The 22092-nt window shown below is 37.9% G+C and overlaps 1 protein-coding gene across 7 annotated transcripts in view; it reads left to right on the forward strand.

Moving 5' to 3' along the window:
• LOC124802840 (RNA-binding protein fusilli) overlaps positions 1 to 22092 on the forward strand; it is a 499044-nt gene that overhangs the window by 455703 nt on the left and 21249 nt on the right. For 5 of the 7 annotated variants that reach the window (XM_047263852.1, XM_047263857.1, XM_047263855.1 and 2 more), the window contains exons 11-12: positions 3715 to 3948; positions 11926 to 12142. In XM_047263852.1, the coding sequence (XP_047119808.1) occupies positions 3715 to 3948; positions 11926 to 12142 (451 nt within the window). Of the gene's footprint in view, positions 1 to 3714; positions 3949 to 11925; positions 17015 to 22092 lie in introns of those variants that run through there. The other 2 variants (XM_047263851.1, XM_047263850.1) reach the window with 1 other exon arrangement.

The following is a 22092-nucleotide window of genomic DNA, read 5'->3' on the forward strand; positions in this document are numbered from 1 at the left end:
TTCCTTGCTCTCACCCTCCCTGCATCCCACACTCCCGACCCCTTCGACCCCTGCTGGCGCCGTGCTGGCTGCGATTGGTTATCACTAGAGACCGGATTGTATGCATCATAAAAACCTTCAGATATGCATGAAAAGTGTCGAAATATGCAATCAAATAATAAAAAACGTGGTAGTTACTGTGTGCATTAGATCTCAAAGTCGAACCTGTGCATATCAATTACGAGGGAGATCGCCGACCAACAAAAAATCGGTACATTTAGAACGCTGGTATCATTTTCTGAAGACTTTCTGGTATAGGTTAGTAAGGAGGCCTTTCTGGGATTAATTTTTAAAAATTTGCAAAATGGGTGCTCATTCCGTGTTCCAGAATTGTTCCTTCTTTGCTATAGTTGTCAGTAGCAGGCTGATGCGATGCGAGTGAGTCGTGGCGAAACAATCGATATGTATGGGCCCAATTTCCAGATTGTATCACACGCAGAGGGGCACGCCCAAAAACCCCGTAATATTTAATTTAAAAAGCAACATACAATTGTGAATTTTTTTGAACCGCACGAACTTTTAATTAATACTATTGGACCAAAGCATCATTTACAATTTATTTTACATTTTTCTACTATTGTGAGCTTATACAACCAAGTACCGTTCCAAATATTCGGCAGTAAGACTGTATCTTCGATAACTCAAAACATTTTTATAAGCAGAAAAAGACCGTTCTACATCAACTGAGGTAACTGGGCAGCATTTGAATTTGAGTGGTTTGTTGGCACTTATTGTTTCTGGTAAATGTTCACCCTGAAAGCCAGTCACAGCAATGTCTTTTTTTAAAATACCGGAATCATTAAAAGCTTCCTTGCACTAGCAAACTGCCAAAGCCTCTGCACTAACGAAGTCGTTTGCTACTATTTAGTGGCCTCGAAATGTTCATTGTAAAACACAGTTTTGACGCACGTACCCCAACGAGTTACCACTGGTTCGAGAGGTAACGGCACATTTGCTAGTTTTTCTTTGTAGGTTTTGATGCGAGCAGGAGCCTTTAGAAACACGTTCTTTGTGGATGAAATCTGTTTACTTACATTCACACACGTGGAACGTACTTCCTCAGAAAGGCGATGTACTCCGTAAGAAAAGCACGTCACATGAATGAAATTGGAATAAAATACTCAGAGGGCTTTTCCTGCTTTGATCATAAAAGGAGCAGCATCTGAAATAAATACTAACACCCTTTCATCTGCAGAAGATTCTGGAAATCTTTTTCTAATACCCTCATTCACAAATCTGGCGATCGTAGAATGACTTAATTTCAACCTCTGTGCAGGCCGCTAAATAGGGAGGAGGCGGCTCTTCTTTTAAAGCACTAACAATTAAATTTTCAGTGTAATGGCCACATTGTCTGGATTTCGTCAACTGAAATCCAGATAATTCTGTCCTTGATATCATTGTGTATTTCTTCTAATTACGTAAACTGTCGGTATGTAATTTTTACCCAGTGGTGATTCATCTGATATATTTTGATTTAAACAATATTTGCGCAGGTAGCCTTTGAGGATAGGATTTGCAAGTTTGTGAAGAATATAGCTTGCAGTAAATGCTTCACATAGATCCATGTTAAACCGACTTTTTTGGTTACCTTTGGACAAATCTGACTTGCTGCTGTCAGAAGTTGTTGTCTTGAATCTTTCTTCAAAATTCCTGCGATATGAAGACTTGTCTTGACATGCTGGTCTATGTGTGTGTGTGTGTGTGTGTGTGTGTGTGTGTGTGGTAAGGCGCACAAGATGTCACACACTACACGTCGTAAAAACATTCATCTGTGTAAGAGTAAATAGAAAGCTAAACAGAAACTGGACGTGCGACTAAAAGCTTGCGTACTTTATTTCAATTGTTGTCGACGCTTATAGTATGGCAGCGGAGGGGTTTAACCGGGGGCGCGGGCGCAGGAGAATTGACTCTGTTCCTGTTTCTTTTCTGTTATGATTTCGCTAGGCAGTGGCCTCTCGGTTAGCGATTGCACGCAATTCAAGGTCGCGGTCAATCTGTGAGACATCAAAACTAGATCGAGCTAGATATCGCCCGTCTAAATTTTTAAAATGTTATAAACATAGAGCGGAAATATGCATCGTCACTCGTTTTTAGTTAAAATATACAATAACCGGTGAAAAGGAACCAAATATGCAGATGCATATGCAACATGCAAATGTATATAATCCGGTCTCTAGTTATCACTGACTCCTATTCATCGTTGGGTCGCCCGCCATGTAGCGAAAGAATTTTTTTACCTGTTTATGCCCACTGCATTACGTTACATTTTCTATTTGTCAGTTGCCTGTTCATGTTCTCTCTCTCTCTCTCTCTCTCTCTCTCTCTCCCTCTCTCTCCCCCCCCCCCCCCCTCAACAGATGGAAAATTTGGAAATTTGTGGTAAGGTCTTGTGGGACCAAACTGCTGAGATCAACTGTCCCTAAGCTTACGCACTACTTAAATTAACTTAGGCTAAGGGCAACACCCACACCCATGCCCGAGGGAGAACTCGAACCTCCGACGGGGTGAGCCGCGCGGGGCGTGACAAGGCGCCTGAGACCGCGCGGGTTGCCAGTTCGTACTGTATTTTCCCCTCAGGTTTAGAGCAACGTGACTGTCTTTTTGTTAGTAAGTACTGCATGACTGGCCTGATATTGTGCAAACATAACTTTATTATTATTACTGCTACAAGACGTCCAAAGCTGAGAATATCGTGTAGGGCCCTGCCTTGTAGTGCTTTCCTCGCGGAGCAGAGTAACGAGACCTATAGGAAGAAGTGGAAATAAGGAAGAGACAGCTTTGAAGCATGAAAAGCTCGAGGCCTTCGAGATAGTTAAGATGCAGAGTAGACTGATTAACTCGTAATCGGATCTTGGTCAGTTCACCTTACAGCCAGATGATGGAAGGAAGCAGGACAGGGAACAGGGGATATGGTGAGGAAAAGGTCGGTAGGAACGCCCGCTTGCCTGCAGTGTACCGCCACGCAGCAAGCCACTTGCGGTGACGTCAGAGATGAGAGATCCAGCACGCATTAGGCGTCATTAAACGGGTCGACTGTGATAGCAGGAGAATGGGGCGTCCGGGCAGCTTATGTAGGCGCCATGCCGACCGATATTCGTTTTGCGGGAAACTCTGCACATATTGGATCAAGTACGTGGTATGACAAGTGTTTCCCATTCTGTTAGCCTTCTCCTGTACGACCTTGGATGGCACGGTTTCTTACGGCTGAGGAAACTGCCAACGATCGGGGAACATACGACTGTATCCTTATGTTTAACAACACAGCAATTTGTTTTCTGCAACACTTTCGGTTGCTCGGCTCAAAATCTTTCTTTTTTTTCATATGCAGCGCGAGCGTAAAGCACGAAGTATGTTTCATTTCTTACAAAGCAGCATCGTGTGGTAGGAGACAAAATATTACGATGTCAACAAGATAAACAGTCTATTTAATGACACTTGGCTCGCAAAATACATTTGTGCCGCGGTTCTCTATGACTTTGGGACACGATATTTAATTTTTAAAATTATGTAAATGGCTTTCCTGCAGACTTCATGAATTCCCCACAAATGTGTTTTGACGGTATTTACTAGAACCCTGTTATCAATCTGACAGTTATCACTTTCAATTAGCAGTGTCTTAAGAAATGACTATTTAAATGTTTTTATCAAATTTTGTTCAATTTTTCATTGTCACAGGTGTTGAATCGATCCATGGATCCTAAAACGTATGAGCAGCAACAGCCACTAATAGCACAAATTCCACAAGTGCCTTTACTCCCTCAGCACATTATTACTTCCGGGACTCGGAAAGACTGCATAAGACTGCGAGGGCTTCCGTATGAAGCTCAGGTTGAACATATACTGGAATTTCTGGGAGAACATGCCAAAAGTATTGTCTTTCAAGGGGTCCATATGGTCTATAATGCACAGGTAAGACTTGCGACTTCCACTTAATATAATATTTAGTCTCAGATATTTTTGCTTTGTGTTACTTACACAGTGTAAAGAATGTGGGAAACTGGAGCAATTATGTTCCTAATGAGAGACATTGCACAGTCAGTAGCCTATTCCCCTTCCAACAGATGCTATGCTTCCTGAACAGAAGTAGATGAGAAAAAATTGCACCAATATATTTTGTAAAGGTAGTATGATGAAGATCATAATTAGTGAAAGGATATTGTGTGTGTTTACCACCAAGACCTGCCATAGGTCTGAATCCAATTGGTGGTGCATAAAAATGACTTAAAAAAAGAAATACGGCATTTAGATAATATGAAGCTTTGTATACAGTGTTAATTGGCACTGTTATTTAAATTACACTTGTCTTGTTGGCTGTATCACTATACTATGAGCAGAAATGTTTTATTTTAAGGCAAATGTATTACACGACATGTGATCAGCTTAATCATTTAAGTGCATGTCAACATTATTTTAAATCAGCTCACAGTAAAATAGTTATAAGTAACAGTAAATGAAGTGACTGACAAATTATTTGTGTTACCTTAATGTTCATTGGATAAAAGGTGACAATTTGTTGTACAGCATATTGTTCTACAATTTTTTGTGTTTATTATTTAGCTGATGCCACAAGGAAGTGAGAGATACATCCAAAATAATGACAAATTGGATGTATAAATATGTGAAACAGCATAGTGACATCTTATATATAGCCACTTGTAACTACAGTATGGATTCTGTAAGTGTGAGGTGATGTTTTGTGGCATAGTAGCTACCATAAAACATGATACTTTAAGATGGTGCATTATTACAAGTTTGACATGATTTCCCCCCCCCCCCCCCCCCCCCCCCCCCCTCATCATCTGGACTTATACACACAACATACTAAAGTGTCTGAAAGGTCACAAGTTGGACCATTATTTTTTTTTATTTTAAAAGTAATTACCTTAAACAAATTTTCCTGTATTTTAGATGGAAAGGTATCAAGATTAAGATATCCACTTTTGGAACTTTGATACAATAATCCTTGTAAGAACAGCACTAATTCATTGTTTTTTTTTTTTTATAGTTCAGTGGATCTATAACCTGTTCACAATTGCAGAAATCTTAAATGTGGCTTACTTTAACCATCAAATGTTACTTGTAATTTCTCATTCTTAACATCCTAGGCATTTTCCAGAAATAGGATTTAAATGTTGTTATATATCTTTAGTTTGTGTTCTGTAGATACAGGCTGCACTTCAGTGTGTTTCATTTGAGATTCTGTATTGTCTAGGATTTGCTAACCACCTCACAGATTCTTCTCTATCCCTTTGCTGTGTACTGTATTGTTTAGAAAATGACATTGTTTCCTACAGGACCATAAGTAGATTGAAGTTCATACTCATTTCAAAGTTCTGAAACTTCGTTGATTTCACACTTTTTGATCTATGAATATCTGCCATGCACCGTACAGTAGCTATCTGTCTAGAATAATGTTAAATTTCTGTTGACACCTTTTACATTGATGAATGTGTAACACAAAAATATATGCAGAAGCAAAAGATAGTTACTGTCTGTTATATAAGGATAGATAGACATCTTGTAAGTTCCAACATATTTTGATGATGAAATGAAGTCTGTGAACAAGTAGTATGAATAGCAAATAAAAATGAGTGATTGTGACTTTGTGAGTGCAAAATGACAACCATTCATGTTGGTTGGTTGGAGGGTTAATTGGTTGGTTTGTTCCAATAATCAGTTATACAATTAATCAAGATGATGTGGAACGAGTTGCTTTACATTCACATTACACAATCATATAAATATGACAATAAGTTAACTGCTTGTTAGCAGTTGTTCTGTTTTATTTAAAAAAAATACAGATTAATAATTGCAGCCCAGCACCTTTTACACACAATAAAAACAGAAATTCTTCTGTGGAATAGGAGCTGTCAAGGATCAACGGTTTCACTTTGTTTTCAGATTTAACTAGATGCCTGTCAGACATTTTTCATAATTTCATAACTGATCAAAAATTATGGTGACAATGCTGTGCACCCCTTCTTCTGCTAAAGATGACCTTAATTTGTAATAATGAACATCACTTTTTCATGTGGAATTGTAATCGTGTAGATCAGAGTTCATTTTGAACAGTAGTGGATTATTTACAACGAGCTTCATGCTGTAATCAATATACAGTGAAGCAGTAGTCAAAGTACATAATTCCTTGCACAGTAATGAAGACTCCCTTTCTTAAAGAAAGAAAAGTATTCCATATGCCATTATTGAATGAAAATACACAAAATGACAACTTACTGCTTTCTCTCTCCTCAAGGTTTACTATGATTTGAAGCAGAAATGTGGCTGAACTGAATTGTTCTAAGAGTTCCATAATGTATGTTTTTGGACAACTACAAAATGGTCAACAACAATATTGACAACTAAAATTTTTGAACTTCACACCAAGTTATTATTTCTGCACCATGTGCTACACTTATCATTGGTGTATTGCCTCAAGATGTGCAGAACTGATTATCTTGTGTTTTTTAGATAAGATAAAGAGAGAGACCATTTGCAGAAAACCACTCAGTTATTTTTAAGAACATTATTTACTATTTATTCTGTTATTGTATATTTGTTTGGATTGATTACAGTTCTAGTCATCTGCAAAAAGAGCTCATTGTGGTCATTATGTATTAGATAGAATAGCAGATGTAAGATTGAGCCTTGTGGAACCGTGGGAGTGATATCTCCTCATTCAGAAAAATCACCCCTGCTTACATTAGATGAATTTTTAAGTAAAAATACTGCAGTCTTCTGTTTCTAGACAACATTATCCATTGGTGGGCTATAATGTCAGTTACATAAAATCACAGTTTTTTGTGATTCAAACAGTCAGATGCTTCAGATACATCAAAGAAAATACCAGTTCATACTATTTTGTTATTTAATGCTTGTAAAGTTTTGTTAGTGATTGTGTAAAGGAATTCTCAACTGAGCAGTTCTTCAGAAATCCCAATTGTGATTACTGAGGATATTACTGTTACTCAGATGGGAAACTATTCAACAACACACCACTGTCTAAAAAATTATGGAAAGTGTGAGTAGTGAAATAGCTCATTAGTTACAGACATCTCTCCTATCACCTTATAGAGGGGTTTAACAACTTTAATTTACCGAGAGAAATACTCTGAATTAATGATGAATTACATTGGCAATGAATTATTTTACTGAAGGTATTACAGTATTATTAAAATGCTGCAGCTGCTGATCTTAATTTCAAATGTATTAATTTTGATTATCTATCATGAATGTGTTTTATTTTGGCTATTTGTCCAGTTATTGATAATAAACTTCAGACCCTGTGATCATAATCATTTCAATAAGAGACTGAGAGAATAAGCTTATAGGTAATATGCCAGCTTGAAAAAATGTATGAAATACATTATGCTTTGTCTTCTCTCCCCTTGTAAAGCAAATCGTAATGGAAAGGCAGAAATAGGAAAAATATCAACAGAAATTCACTCAAGTTGTTGATCAGTGAAACCATAGTTTTTGTCTTGTAAATAATAGTGAATGAACCCTTAATTGGTGCCAGAATTTCTACTATGAGATACTCTGTTTTACATTCCTGGAATTAACATCTTCCCTACTTAGAAGATTTTTATTGGAAAGTGCAAATAAAAAAGAATCAAATGTGAAAAGGAAAAATATGCCAGTTACTCAAAGTATGTGGATCTGGAGGAAATTATTAAAAGAAAAAAAAACTGGTTTCAAACAGTTTGTCCTTCAATCATCCCAGTGAATGGGATGATGATACATGAAAAGATGCTGAAGGTGGCCAGTGTCAAGGATTTCTCTGCTTCTAACGATGGACTGACGGGCTGAAGCAGCAGTATAATATGGTCTGGGGGAGAAAATAGTGTGAATGTAGAAGTGAATGGCAGAATGCTGAGTTTAAAGTATTTACATATAATTGTGTATCATAAGTTATCGACATCAGTTAAACCAGTCTCTTCTTCAGTGCCCTTCTGAATAAGGCACTTGCCTTTAAAGCTGAAAATTACCCTTGAGAGAAACCACAGTAAAGTTCATCTCACAGTAATTTTAGTTGAGAGTGCTGATGAATCGGGAAAGATGAACCACTCTGTGCATGGCAAATTATATAACCACGTTGTTTTAAAAATGTGGAAACATTGCTTAAACGTGGTAGTCTTCAGAGCTTTTTGAAAAATTGTCTCATACATTTGACATAAAATGTGAGCGTATAATAGCAGATGTCGTCTGGGGTGCATTGTTTCACTGCACGTTATAAAAACATAATTTTACAGCTAGAATTATTGCCATCAAACTGAACCAGCAAGCTGCAACCCTCAGATTTTGGCATTAACCATAATTTCAAAACATGCCATTGGAAATCATTGTCCAGAACTCATTCAGTTCAGTTGTGCCTAGAAAGAACCTGATGCTCTGTAAGTATCAAATCTGGAAGCTCTGAGCTAAAAAACAGAGACTTGGATGGAGGTTAAGGAGTCCACCATCTCAAACTGCTGCTGTAAGGAAGTGGATCTATCCTATCATGTGTTGTTGTTGTTGTTGATGTTGATGTTGATGTTGTTGTTGTTGTGGTCTTTAGTCCTGAGACTGGTTTGATGCAGCTCTCCATGCTGCTATATCCTGTGCAAGCTGCTTCATCTCCCAGTAAGTACTGCAGCCTACATCCTTCTGAATCTGCGTAGTGTATTCATCTCTTGGTCTCCCTCTACGATATTTACCCTCCACGCTGCCATCCCATACTAAATTGGTGATCCCTTGATGCCTCAGAACATGTCCTACCAATCGATCCCTTCTACTGGTCAAGTTGTGCCACAAGCTTCTCTTCTCCCCAATCCTATTCAATACTTCCTCATTAGTTATGTTATCTACCCATGTAATCTTCAGCAATCTTCTTTAGCACAACATTTAGAAAGCTTCTATTCTCTTCTTGACCAAACTATTTACCGTCCATGTTTCACTCCCATACATGGCTACACTCCATACAAATACTTTCAGAAATAACTTCCTGACACTTAAATCTATACTCGATGTTAACAAATTTCTCTTCTTCAGAAACGCTTTCCTTGCCATTGCCAGTCTACATTTTATATCCTCTCTACTTCGACCATCATCAGTTATTTTGCTCCCCAAAGAGCAAAACTCATTTACTACTTTAAGTGCCTCATTTCCTAATCTAATTCCCTCAGCATCACCCGACTTAATTCGACTACATTCCATTATCCTCGTTTTGGTTTTATTGATGTTCATCTTATATCCTCCTCTCAATACATTGCCCATTCCTTCAACTGCTCTTCTAAGTCCTTTGCTGTTTCTGACAGAATTACAATGTCATCGGCGAACCTCAAAGTTTGTATTTCTTCTCCATGGATTTTAATACCTACTCGGAATTTTTCTTGTGTTTTGTTTACGGCTTGCTCAATATACAGGTTGAATAACATCGGGGAGAGGCTACAACCCTGTCTCACTCCCTTCCCAACCACTGCTTCCCTTTCATACCCCTCGGGTCTTATAACTGCCATCTGGTTTCTGTACAAATTGTAAATAGCCTTTCGCTCCCTGTATTTTACCCCTGCCACCTTCAGAATTTGAAAGAGAGTGTTCCAGTCAACATTGTCAAAAGCTTTCTCTAAGTCTACAAATGCTAGAAATGTAGGTTTGCCTTTCCTTAATCTAGCTTCTAGGATAAGTCGTAGGGTCAGTATTGCCTCACGTGTTCCAATATTTCTATGGAATCCAAACTAATCTTCCCCGAGGTCGGCTTCTACCAGTTTTTCCATTCGTCTGTAAAGAATTCGCGTTAGTATTTTGCTGCTGTGACTTACTAAACTGATAGTTCAGTAATTTTCACATGTCAACACCTGCTTTCTTTGGGATTTGAATTATTATATTCTTCTTGAAGTCTGAGGGTATTTCACCTGTCTCATACATCTTGATCACCAGATGGTATAGTTTTGTCAGGACTGGCTCTCCCAAGGCTGTCAGTAGTTCTAATGGAATGTTGTCTACTCCCGGGGCCTTGTTTCGACTCAGGTCTTTCAGTGCTCCATCAAACTCTTCACGCAGTATCGTATCCCCCATTTCATCTTCATCTACATCCTCTTCCATTTCCATAATATTGTCCTCAAGTACATCGCCCTTGTGCAGACCCTCTATATACTCCTTCCTCCTTTCTGCTTTCCCTTCTTTGCTTAGAACTGGGTTTCCATCTGAGCTCTTGATATTCATACAAGTGGTTCTCTTTTCTCCAAAGGTCTCTTTATTTTTCCTGTGGGCAGTATCTGTCTTCCCCTAGTGAGGTAAGCCTCTACATCCTCACATTTGTCCTCTAGCCATCCCTGCTTAGCTATTTTGCACTTCCTGTCGATGTCATTTTTGAGACGTTTGTATTCCTTTTTGCCTACTTCATTTACTGCATTTGTATATTTTCTCCTTCCATCAATTAAATGCAATATTTCTTCTGTTACCCAAGGATTTCTACTAGCCCTTGTCTTTTTACCTACTTGATCCTCTGCTGCCTTCACTGCTTCATCCCTCAGAGCTACCCATTCGTCTTGTACTGTATTTCTTTCCCCCATTCCTGTCAATTGTTCCCTTATGCTCTCCCTGAAACTCTGTACAACCTCAGGTTCTTTCAGTTTATCCAGGTCCCATCTCCTTAGATTCCCATCTTTTTGCAGTGTCTTCAGTTTTAATCTACAGTTCATAACCAATAGATTGTGGTCAGAGGCCACATCTGCCCCTGGAAATGTCTTAAAATTTAAAACCTGGTTCCTAAATCTCTGTCTTACCATTATATAATCTATCTGAAACCTGTCAGTATTTCCAGGCTTTTTCCATGTATACAACCTTCTTTTATGATTCTTGAACCAAGTGTTACCTATGATTAAGGTGTGCTCTGTGCAAAATTCTACCAGGCGGCTTCCTCTCTCATTTCTTACCCCCAATCCATATTCACCTACTACGTTTCCTTCTCTCCCTTTTCCTACTCTCGAATTCCAGTCACCCATGACTATTAAATTTTCGTCTCCCTTCACTACCTGAATAATTTCTTTTATTTCATCATACATTTCTTCAATTTCTTCGTCATATGCAGAGCTAGTTGGTATATAAACTTGTACTACTGTAGTAGACGTGGGCTTCGTGTCTATCTTGGCCTCAATAATGCGTTCACTATGCTGTTTTTAGTAGCTTGCCCGCACTCCTTTTTTTATTCATTATTAAACCTACTACTGCATTACCCCTATTTGATTTTGTATTCTGCTATATCTAGGTAAAAATAATGACTGCTATCAGGTTGAAGTTCCAGTTGGAATGTCTCCTGCAAGATGTTATGCATGTTGTAGATAATGTTACCATTGGTGTGATAGTGATGTGACAGTGGTGGACCGTACATTGCAGATAAATATGTAGAATTGATTGCAAAGAAAATGTTTCTGCTGCAGATGTATTTTAGAATGCATTTATAAATTACAAAACCACATGTAAACTTCACCAGGTGAAATTTAAACAAACTACAATTTTGAGTAGGGGGTTTTGTGTTCAAGAATTATGAAAACTATGTAAGATAAAATGCTTAAAGTAAAAGGGCAGTACAGTCAATAATATGGCAAGTTGGTGTTTTATAAAATAATTTCCTGCCACTTAAATTTTCCTGAAAGTAATACCTTCACAAGAAGAAAAGAGGGGTTTCGCTGTATACAGTACAGATTTGATGAAAAGGCGAAAGTTGAGAGGGTAAAATATCTAAATATTTTTCATTTCCATCTTATTTATTGTGATTTGTTGTGACTGGCAGTGGCTGCTGCACTTACTGCTTACAATAGATTCTTTCGACTTCCTTAATCCTTCTGTCTCTCAAGTACCACATTTTTGTGTGTTAATGCTTACTCTGTAATAAGTGAAACTGCGCAGGGTCAACCGTCTGGCGAGGCATTCATCCAGATGGACTCGGAGCAAAGTGCATTCCTGTCGGCACAGCAGAAACACCACCGCTACATGACGTTCGGCAAGAAGCAGCGGTACATCGAAGTGTTCCAGTGCTCTGGGGAAGATATGAACTTGGTGCTGACAGGAGGCATCCCAACAAGTGCTGTATCACCGGCCAAGGCGGCAGCATTGCTGTCCCCCGGTATGTTGCCCCACCCTCATACTCCGACACACGCTCTGACACCAGCCCTCCCTCCACCACAGGCTGTTCCCGCAGGCCCGATTGCGTGGGAAACTCACCCCCTCATTGTGGCAGCTGCGGCAGCTCACCGTGACCCTCTCTGGCTTATGAATCAGTTAGCTGCAGCACAACACCAACAGCAACAGCAGCAGCAAGTGCAACAGCAACAGCTTGTAGCTGCAATAGCAGCAGATGCTCACGTTCATGTGCAGGCACAAGCACAAGCCCACGTTCAGGCAGCAGCCGCAGCTGCGGCAGCAGCGGCTGCAGTCGCCAAACGTGCGTGGGGCGAAATGAATGGTGGGGGTGTAGGTGGACCGACAGCGGTCTCTGGACCTGGGCCCTCCACTCCCGCATTACCCCCTCCTCCGACCAGTGCTAAGGCAGCCCTACACACGCCTACCGGAGCAGTTTACGCGCCATTGATTCACCACGCTTCTCCATTTCCTGGCACTTCACCTGCTATGACTTCGGGTCTCGTTTTTCTGAACGTTCCACCGAGATTGCCAGTGGCTCTCCAGGCACAGGCTGCAACACCTGCACCTTCTGCTCCAAGTCCTTATAAAGCTGCAGCCCCTCCTCAGTACCCTCCACCCCAAGCACCTGCTCAACACCCGCCGCCTCCTCATGGCATGTTGCCTCAGTTGGTATCAGGCCCAGGAATGGGTGCTGCAGCTGCACTTGTGGGCTTAAAACGGTCCTGGGAGCAAGCTTTCCCTGCAGACCTTCAGGGAGCAGGAGTGAAACGCCAGTGGCAGCCACCGACAAGTGGTGCTACGACAGTTTTCCATCCACAAGCCTCTGTGCCCCACCCTGCTGCTGCTATGGCATACCAGACACCATTTTATTCAGCATTGTGATATTAATATGGCATATAAATACAGAGAGATGGCAGAAATGAAATTCTCGCTTTTTTGTGTTCATTCCTCCCACAGGACAGAAATGTTGAGGAGGGAATGTTGAATATAGAATAAATAATTGCAGATTTGTGTGCCAATTGTTTCTCTGACATGAGGTGTAAATTGCAAACGTTTAAACTGCGTGCCTACTCTTTCGCAATATTTGGGTAATCAATTTACGAATAGCTGATGGTTGAGACAAGTGTACCTGAAAGATGTCACCTCATGTGATACATTGTTTAGCATTCTTGTCTCTGTGTGTCTGCATTAATAAACTGGTATGTTTAAAACGGTATAGGTGAACTTTTAAACATAAATTTTACATGTCCGTCCAAATAGTGTGTTCGAAATAAGTGTTACTTGACCATGACATGTAGGGAGTGGTTATTTCAGTATAAATGTTTCTCCTAAAAATGGAAGTGTGCAGATATTAAATAATGTGTACTTTCATGACTCCTCTTTTGGTCTGAGGCTATTTATCATCTTCAGATACAACAAAATAGCTGTATCGTAGTGAACTTTTTGTTGTAGTGTGAGGAAGGAAATGATGGCTCATTAAACATTCCAATTAGAATTTTGATAGGTTGTGTCCAGAAAAAAAAGGAATTCCTGTTTTAAGTGGATTATGTTACTCTGACCAGTTTGTTATTTGTAGAGATTATACTGTACTTAACATTCCTCGAATAGAACGAACAGATTTTAGTTCTGTTCTGCATAATGTTTATTATTTCATTTTTCAAGAGATTTTCAAATCATGTTTCACAAGGTCCTTAAGAGGTCTTGGGTGTGTGTAGTGGCTAGAAACAAAATAATAATTATTCTGTTGTTATTGTTGTAATTGCACTGATGTGAGGTCAGGTTAGTTCCCTTATTAACGATGGAGCTAGGAACATAATTTTGACTATTGCCATTCCATCTTCAAAGCCATTCCAGTTTTGGCCCCCTTTAGTTCTTCACATTGATGTAACATGCTCTTGGTTGTAAGCCTGATTGTCTCAACTCCATAGACAAAACTTCTCTTGGAGCTGTAGTGACCCTACAATAGTGATAAAGTTCAATGAAATACTCCTGTTGTCACACTTTTCTTAAATCAGAGATATTCCTCTTGATTAGTACTTCCCAGATGTTCTGAATGTCAGTCTGAGGCAGCTGTATAACAGTGTTCCTGAAAATGTGGACCTTACACCTATTTTGTTATGCATTTAACAAAGTCAATTAATAAGAATATTTTATATTTTTGTACATAATCCTTCATTTAGCATAAGATCTCTTCTATCAGCACTGTCTGCCTTTCTACCGCTTTCTAAATAGGTTAGTAATTACATCAAAGTAGCTTGGACTTTTTGTGTGCTAGAAAATGAATGCACTTCTTACTGGTCAGCTCTTCAGCTGTATAACAAGACAGTACAAAATATGACTGATACAAATTACATTTTCAGCTTGGGTCTTCCTTATGCTAACAAGACATTTGCCCAAGTAAGAGTTCCTTGTGTTTTTATATATAAATATATATGTGAATTGGGTACGAAACTGCCTCCTATTTAATGTGGAACAGGTGACTTAATGTTAAATTTGTGGTTTCATGCTCCTGACTCTTATCACACTGTGCCTTAATATTAACTACTTCTAACCTTAATTAATATTGTACTCTATATAGTATTTTTTATGTAAACCTTTAATGGCCAAGGATCCATGCCATCCTCTTCTCCAACCATCCCATTCGGTAACAACAACCAATTCTTTATCAACTGCAATTTGTCCTTGTGCTTTTATCCTCTCATGTGGGATTGCCATGTGCCTCATTTTTTTTTCTTTTAGATAGTTTACGAAAGATTTAGTTTGTGTCATTAATATGAGTTGTCAGACTGGAGATTTCACATAGAGAACAATGGAAAATAAGAATAGTGTCTTCAGGACTTCCTTACAGTGAGTTATTTCCATTGCCCTTCCCTCATTCAGGCTGCTGAACTGTTTCATTCAGAATAATTATTAGTGGCTGTGACAGTACCGTGATTTGGGGAAGGAAATCTTCCATGGTAAAACTTTTCAGACAGACAATCTGCACATTGTTTTAATGAATGCCAGTAGTTTATAGGGGAAATGTAAATCAGTAGTCTTATATGTTGAGTTCTAAAATTTATGACAATATAAGCCTTATTTTTTTTAAATCTGTGTGCACGGCATGCCATTATTGTCTCATTTGATATATTTATATATGAAAATTGTAAAATTTTTGTGAAAATTATTGTTAAAATAGTTCGTTTTGAGCAATTTAGTTGTGTAATGGTGCTGGAAGGGGTGCAGCTGTTAAAATTTCTGTATGATCTTCATTGGCTCTGGGTTCTAAAGACATGTTTTCATGGTCTGTTAGCATGTTTGATATGTATGGTTCACATTTTGTAATAGTAGTCAAGGAATTGAATACTTTAATATGTATGTCTGTCCACAGCGGCTGCTCAGTTGTTCCATACTGCTTCAGTCTTAACCCACCTAGCTTTGGTATTAACCCACCTATAGTGTTAATAGCGGTTGTTATTTCACTGTGTTTAAGAAATAGCACACACTGCATTTTTGACAGCAGTATTTTCATGATTTATGTTGTCAGTGATAATAGATAGCTCCCTGCATTCCAAAGGGCAAGACCCAGAAACTAGAATGATGTCTGTGCAATGATTTCTGCCAGCATTTCAGAATTACCAAATTATCTTTATTTCTGATAAAATGCTCTGGGTGTTACATTAGTATGTGTGAACCATACATTCTTTAACATGCAATTTCTTGCCAGATGCTGACATATATCCTTCATATAGTACTTAAAGTTATTTCTGTTCTTCAACAGAGGCAATCATTTTGAAGCTTTTATGTGAATTGGAAACTTGTGTAGAGAAAATGAAATTGTCATCATTTTTTTAATTTGAAATGTTGTAAAGGACATTAAGTGATTTTTCTAAATGTTTTTGTTCTTTGTTTGGTTACAGCACTGTGTCTTGTTGTACTGCTTATTATTTTCACATGTGACATACCATCCTCATATTTAAAGACAGGGGTGCATTTTACTTCATAAGTGGTAAAGTTGGGAAGTGTATACACAAGAACTAGTAGCTTTGTATTTTGTAGCGCATTTTTTCCTTATTAATATGGTATTTTGTTTAGTTGCCTATGTTTTTGTTCTATTTGGCTTTCGCTAGAAACACTTGTGGGGTCAGCTTATCATGTGTCATTGTTGATTTTTTTCCCTTTCCTGCACCATGGTTTGCACAGATGGTTTCTTGTAGAGAAAGAGTTTTGACTTGGTTGGTAAGCAGTTTGACTTTCCCCATTTAATTATTTTGATATTTATGAGGAAAGTTACAAACAGAATTGTGGTGGTGGGACCGAGTGCATGGTTTTCTTTCTTCTTTTTTTAACTAAATGAGACACACACACACACATCCATATTTTTCTAATGCACATGATGAACAATTTTTGCAAATACACTCATACATGGCATTATGGAGAAGCTGCAAAGAACAGAGAGGAAAGTTGTAGCTTACTTCTACCAAAAATATATAATATGATTATTTTTTAAAAATTATGTGTAGAGACCTATTAAATGATTGCTTTTGCAATTAAAACAGTTATTGGAAGGAGAATCTGCTGAGAAGACACTCTCACAGAAGAAAAATCCCTCATTAGTCAAAACTCTTTCACACAATATTTGCTACATTTAAAGAATTTTCACTAACTCTTGGCAGCTAACTTCTCTCAGTTTATGTTACTGAGAGGCTAAGAAGGTGGACAGAAATATTCATTGAGAATGCTTCTCTCATTCTTGTCTGCGTGTCCTTTTTTTTCTAGCGAGAGTTTAAATGGAAGTAGTTTTTGTATGAATTTTGTAATTGTTTGTTCACAATGGAGAACAATTAATAAATTCTTTTGAGAAATTTACACTTAACAATTTTTTACTTATTTGGTATTTGGGAACATTGAGCCCTTTTCTCTTTTGCATACTGCTTAACAGATATATCCTTCAGGGGGATAAACATGTGACACTTCTTTCAGATAAAAGAAGATCCCTTGTACAAAATACTTTATTTTTACTGGTAGGTGTTTTTAAATTTTTCATTTGGATGCAAAACTGACACAAGGAACTGGTAACTCATAACATAGTGTCTTTTCTCTTTACTGTGTCACAGTTGGCATGTGTGTTCTATGTTGGGCTTTCTCATATCAGTGAACAGGTAATACTGTGGCATTTGGTATTGGAATTACATGGGGATGATGATGATTAAGGAAAATTTTTTAATAGTTGGCACCTCAGTGGAGCATTGTTGTTGCTATGCAGAGCCTTTGCAACCTTCCTCACATTGTCGCTGGGATACTGGTCGGGTCTGGTCTGGTCTAAGGTAGGATAACTCTATCATCTTTGTAGACAAATTGATTAATTATTTTACTGTGTACTTTTATGGCTGTATTGTGTGCTTTAGGGTGTGCAGGATGACAGTTTTGCATAGAATGTTAACTTATTCTGTGATTATAATACATGTTTGTCAAAGATTTTTGTTTGCAGGGGTTCTTTCGTACCTCTGCAGAATAATAATGTGTGTCCTTGTGGGAGCTATTAAACATCCTGCACATCTATTACATGCTTTTGTCTATCTTTGCGTGCTAATGGTTTGGATTTAAAGAACTGTCTGCAATTATTATTAATAAAATATATCATTGTTGTGAGAGCTAAAGTCTGGTGCTGGTATTCCCAGACCAAAAACACTAAAGTCACATTTTGACAATAACCAACCGTGTATTTTGCAATCATGCTTACAAATCACCTGCTCACAAGCACAACAGGAAAACGACTGACCCTATACATTACAAAGAAAAGGAGAACACACAGAGGTTATTAATTGATCGTTACAACAGATTTGATAAATTGTTCATGTCTGAAAACACCACTCCTCAATTTTAATAACTCCAATAAATTTTTCCAAAATTGAAACATGTGTAACATCAAGACACATTCACAAATTGAAAGAAAGAAAGAAAGATGTCACTCTACAAGGCTGTTCAGTTAAAATGAGTTTTTTTTATCTAGCATTACCAGCCAATTTTGAGCTTTTCCAAGTACATAAATGGATGAATTTACTTCCTCGTCATAAATCTAATCTAGAGCCATGTGTGGGTATTCTGTAAGCAAGTATGTGAGCATGGTTTCTGGCTTTTCATTCTAAGGATATGCATGTTGATGATCATGCTCTGTGTATTTGTTCAAGGCATGTGACTTTTGTTATATACATACTAGGACATACCAACATCTGTTTGTGTACTTGAAAAAGGAACTAACATTTCAAAAATGTACTAAAACTGGCCGGTAGTCCTAAATGAATTCCATAACTAAGCTAACAGAGTACATCGGTGGGCACAGAACTGGCCATCTTCGGTGCACCCCTTAGCCAGCTGCTGAATGTGCTCTAGAATGTGACATGAGGGAGCTGAATGCTTGCTTAGTACACTACTGCTATTTGGATCCTCCCTACCCAGTCCTGTTACCATACTGGAAGAAATAAATAGACACGCGTAAATGATTAGAAAATCTTGAATCCCCATCATGGAGAAACATAACATAGAACATGATTTGAATCTCAATTTCTGCAGCATTGACTAATATAAATTGTTCCTGTAATACTGAAGAATGAGCTTCAAACCACATCGTTATCTCTGTAGTTTTTTTTTTTTTTTTCAACTGATAATTTTATAAATTATGACACTCTAGCTGCTGTAATTTTCTTAATGATTAAGTTTGCTGTCTAGTCTTTTCTCTTTATTAATGATTATCTGATTTTGCCTCCGGCCATTATTATGTTATATATGTTGGTACAACCTGCTTAAGTACTGCACTTTTTTCATTTTAAATATGAACTTCACACCTTTGCAGTTGATATGTGCAAAGTTTACAGTGCTTGTTTATTTAACACACTAAGAAAGGTCCACAGTGTGAATTATATAAGAATTGAATAAGTGCAGCATATTTATCACAGTATCTTATGCCGTGCCTATGACAACAAAACATTAGGGTGAGTGGAAGAATTTGAATTTTTCTTTCAAATCATGCGACTGTAGACATTAGGGCCATAAAAAAGGGGAATAAAGAAAGCAGATTGATTCATTAAGTGCAGCATATTTATCACAGTATCTTGTGCCGTGCCTATGACAACAAAACATTAGGGTGAGTGGAAGAATTTGAATTTTTCTTTCAAATCATGCGACTGTAGACGTTAGGGTCATAAAAAAGGGGAATAAAGAAAGCAGATTGATTCATATATTCCAGTCATGCACGCACTCACAGTTGGTCTAAATGTTTAAGAAACCACATTTTTACTGAGTTAATTTTGTATAGTACACAACGTGCCATGGTGCAAATGTAATACCTCTACTTGATTAAAGAATTATAAAAAAGAATGGTTTAAATTGCTCAAGATCTTCTACTCGTGCAACAGCTGTCACCTTTAACTAAATACTGGGAGAACACTTAAGCCAAGCCATTGCCACTCACCTATCTTCTCTCCCCATCACTCTGTGCCATTTTTCTGACATTCAGCTCTTGTTCTCTGTGTTCAATGTGTCCTTTAATCACTCTTACAGTTATCAACAAAATTAACATGTATTATCAAGCTGTTATAATTTTTGTGTTATTTTGTGACAGTGTGTTGATAAACTTTGACTTCAGCTAGAAAAAATCATCACAAGATGACTATTTGATTGCCCTATATTTGGTATAGCTAGAGAGTTTCCAACCAACTAGTTTCCTACTGGTGAGGACATGATTAGCTGGTGTTCGGAGGAGAGGTATAAGTTGGCACTTGAAATTACTAATAAGAAGAGCATCACTGCGTAATTCAAGAACCTAGTACAGTTTTCATCAGCCATGTTACTCCTATTTCTGGAAGTTCTGATGTAATTTTTATTAGTTTATTTCTGACTGGTTGTGGTATTTCTCTTGAAAATTATTTACCACAGGGTGTGATGGCACAACAGTTCATACAGGCTGAAAAAATGATCTGATTCACAGAACAGATGTACATTTGGGGAAATCATTAATGAGAATTTAATCATCTGTTTAATTACCTAAATGGTGGATGTGGACCAACATCAACAGGTCTGAAAACTTTGAGACCACATGTCGATGGAAAACTGAGTGACTGCGAAAAATGTCCTGTGATAAGCTTCTAGAATAATGGTTGTCAGATTTCAAGAATAGAAAGAAATGTACTTAGTAAGGACCAACAATTTCCCGTGTTATTTCCACTGCAATTAGAGATGGAAGCTGCTGAGAGGATTTTGCTGTACACGATCCTGGTTCTGTGTCACACACCAGGTGGTACTTCATCTTATGTAAAACATTTAATGGTGTTACACTCTAGTCTTGTAAGTAATGCACCTGCTCATTTTTCTCTATCCCTAAGGTTACATCAAACTGATGCATACCATTATTATATTTTTGTCTGGTGTATAAGGTGATGTGAGCATGCCAACTTATGGGATTAATTCTTAAAGAAACTCCAAACCGTTGCAGGCAATTCTTACATGATTGGTTGCATTTTGTATCCTGAGGCTTTCCCAGTAATTTACTGTGTGGTTTGTGGATCCATTTGCAAACTGTAATGTGCATGAGAGACTGTAAGAGGTATTGGTACTGTTGAAAATACACAGTTAATTTCTCATGGCTGTGCGACAACCCTTTTTTTCTTTGTGCCCTTTTATAATGCTTTACAAATAGGTTGATTTATAATAATTTGTTATAGTTAATGCCCCCACATTACTGTTTGGGTTTGAAATTTTTGGTATGATGAATATTGTGGCAGCATTTTGCGAAATATAGATATGTTTGCCCAACCAGATGCGTTTCACCACTGGTATTGGCTAGATGGGTTTTTCACTTTATTGCATTGTCTGGTTTTACATTATCATTTTATTTACCTGGAACTTACTGCCAGTTGCTTCCTTAGTTTGAGAAGCAGTTCACACAGGTGTAGCATACCATCTTTTTTGGGGGGGGGGGGGGGGGGGGGGGGGTTAGCAGTACTTGTAATTAGCTATGCTGAAAATGACAACTGAAGTTCTTGCTATTGTTAGTGAAACCGTTACTTTCACCCCCTTTCCTGCCCCCTGATAGAATGATTAAATATTACTGTATCTTACATAGTATCTTTTGTTTATATCGGAGTTGGCAAACACATTGAAAGCATTACCAAATATAATAATGATGATTTCCTTTAAGTTAAAAAATTCTGACAAATATAGTTAAAACACCTAACTATTTGTTACGCCCTCAGGAAATCACTATCTGAAAACTGTCAGTATGCCAAGTAATGCAGTTACGATGTAAGATGAATCGTGTCAGTAAATGGAAATTTAAAAATTATAAATACTATGTACCCAATCATACCTCAAAGCTTTTGCAAAAGAAAAAGAAAAGAGAAAAAAAACCTGTTGATGAAATAACAGTAACGTGATACATTTCTAGCAGGACAAACCCTGTGGCGTCCCCCCTTCCCCGAGTTGGATGTATCCAGTGCTGAGCATAAGCAAATAGAGAGAAAAATGAGGTCTACAGTTATTAAAATGATAATTTAAAATCACACCAATGAGTGGCCAAGAACAATGTTTGCCTGACGATAAGGGTTGCACTATGTTGTGTAGACAGAAAGGGAAAGTCAGTCAGGCACTCTGTGCACAAATAAAAAAAAAAAAAATGAATGATGCAATATGTATAGGTAATAGTTACAATGAAGCAATGGCTGTTCAGTACTTAGCTCAGTAGGCAAAGTTCTTAAAAGCATGGTGGAAAGGAAGATTGACTGGGAAAAGTTGGAAAGGCAAGGCAGATCACTCAGACTTTATATTGTGAGGGACCCATACTATAAGGTAACACTGAAGTGAAGTAATGCCCCTTTGTTGATTTACACTTAGTTCTGTTACGTAAATAGTTCGAATTGTTGACTAGAACTTATTATACTGGACTGGCCTCAGAGTAAC

This window comes from Schistocerca piceifrons, chromosome 6, assembly GCF_021461385.2.
Source record: "Schistocerca piceifrons isolate TAMUIC-IGC-003096 chromosome 6, iqSchPice1.1, whole genome shotgun sequence".
NCBI classification, from domain to species: domain Eukaryota; kingdom Metazoa; phylum Arthropoda; class Insecta; order Orthoptera; family Acrididae; genus Schistocerca; species Schistocerca piceifrons.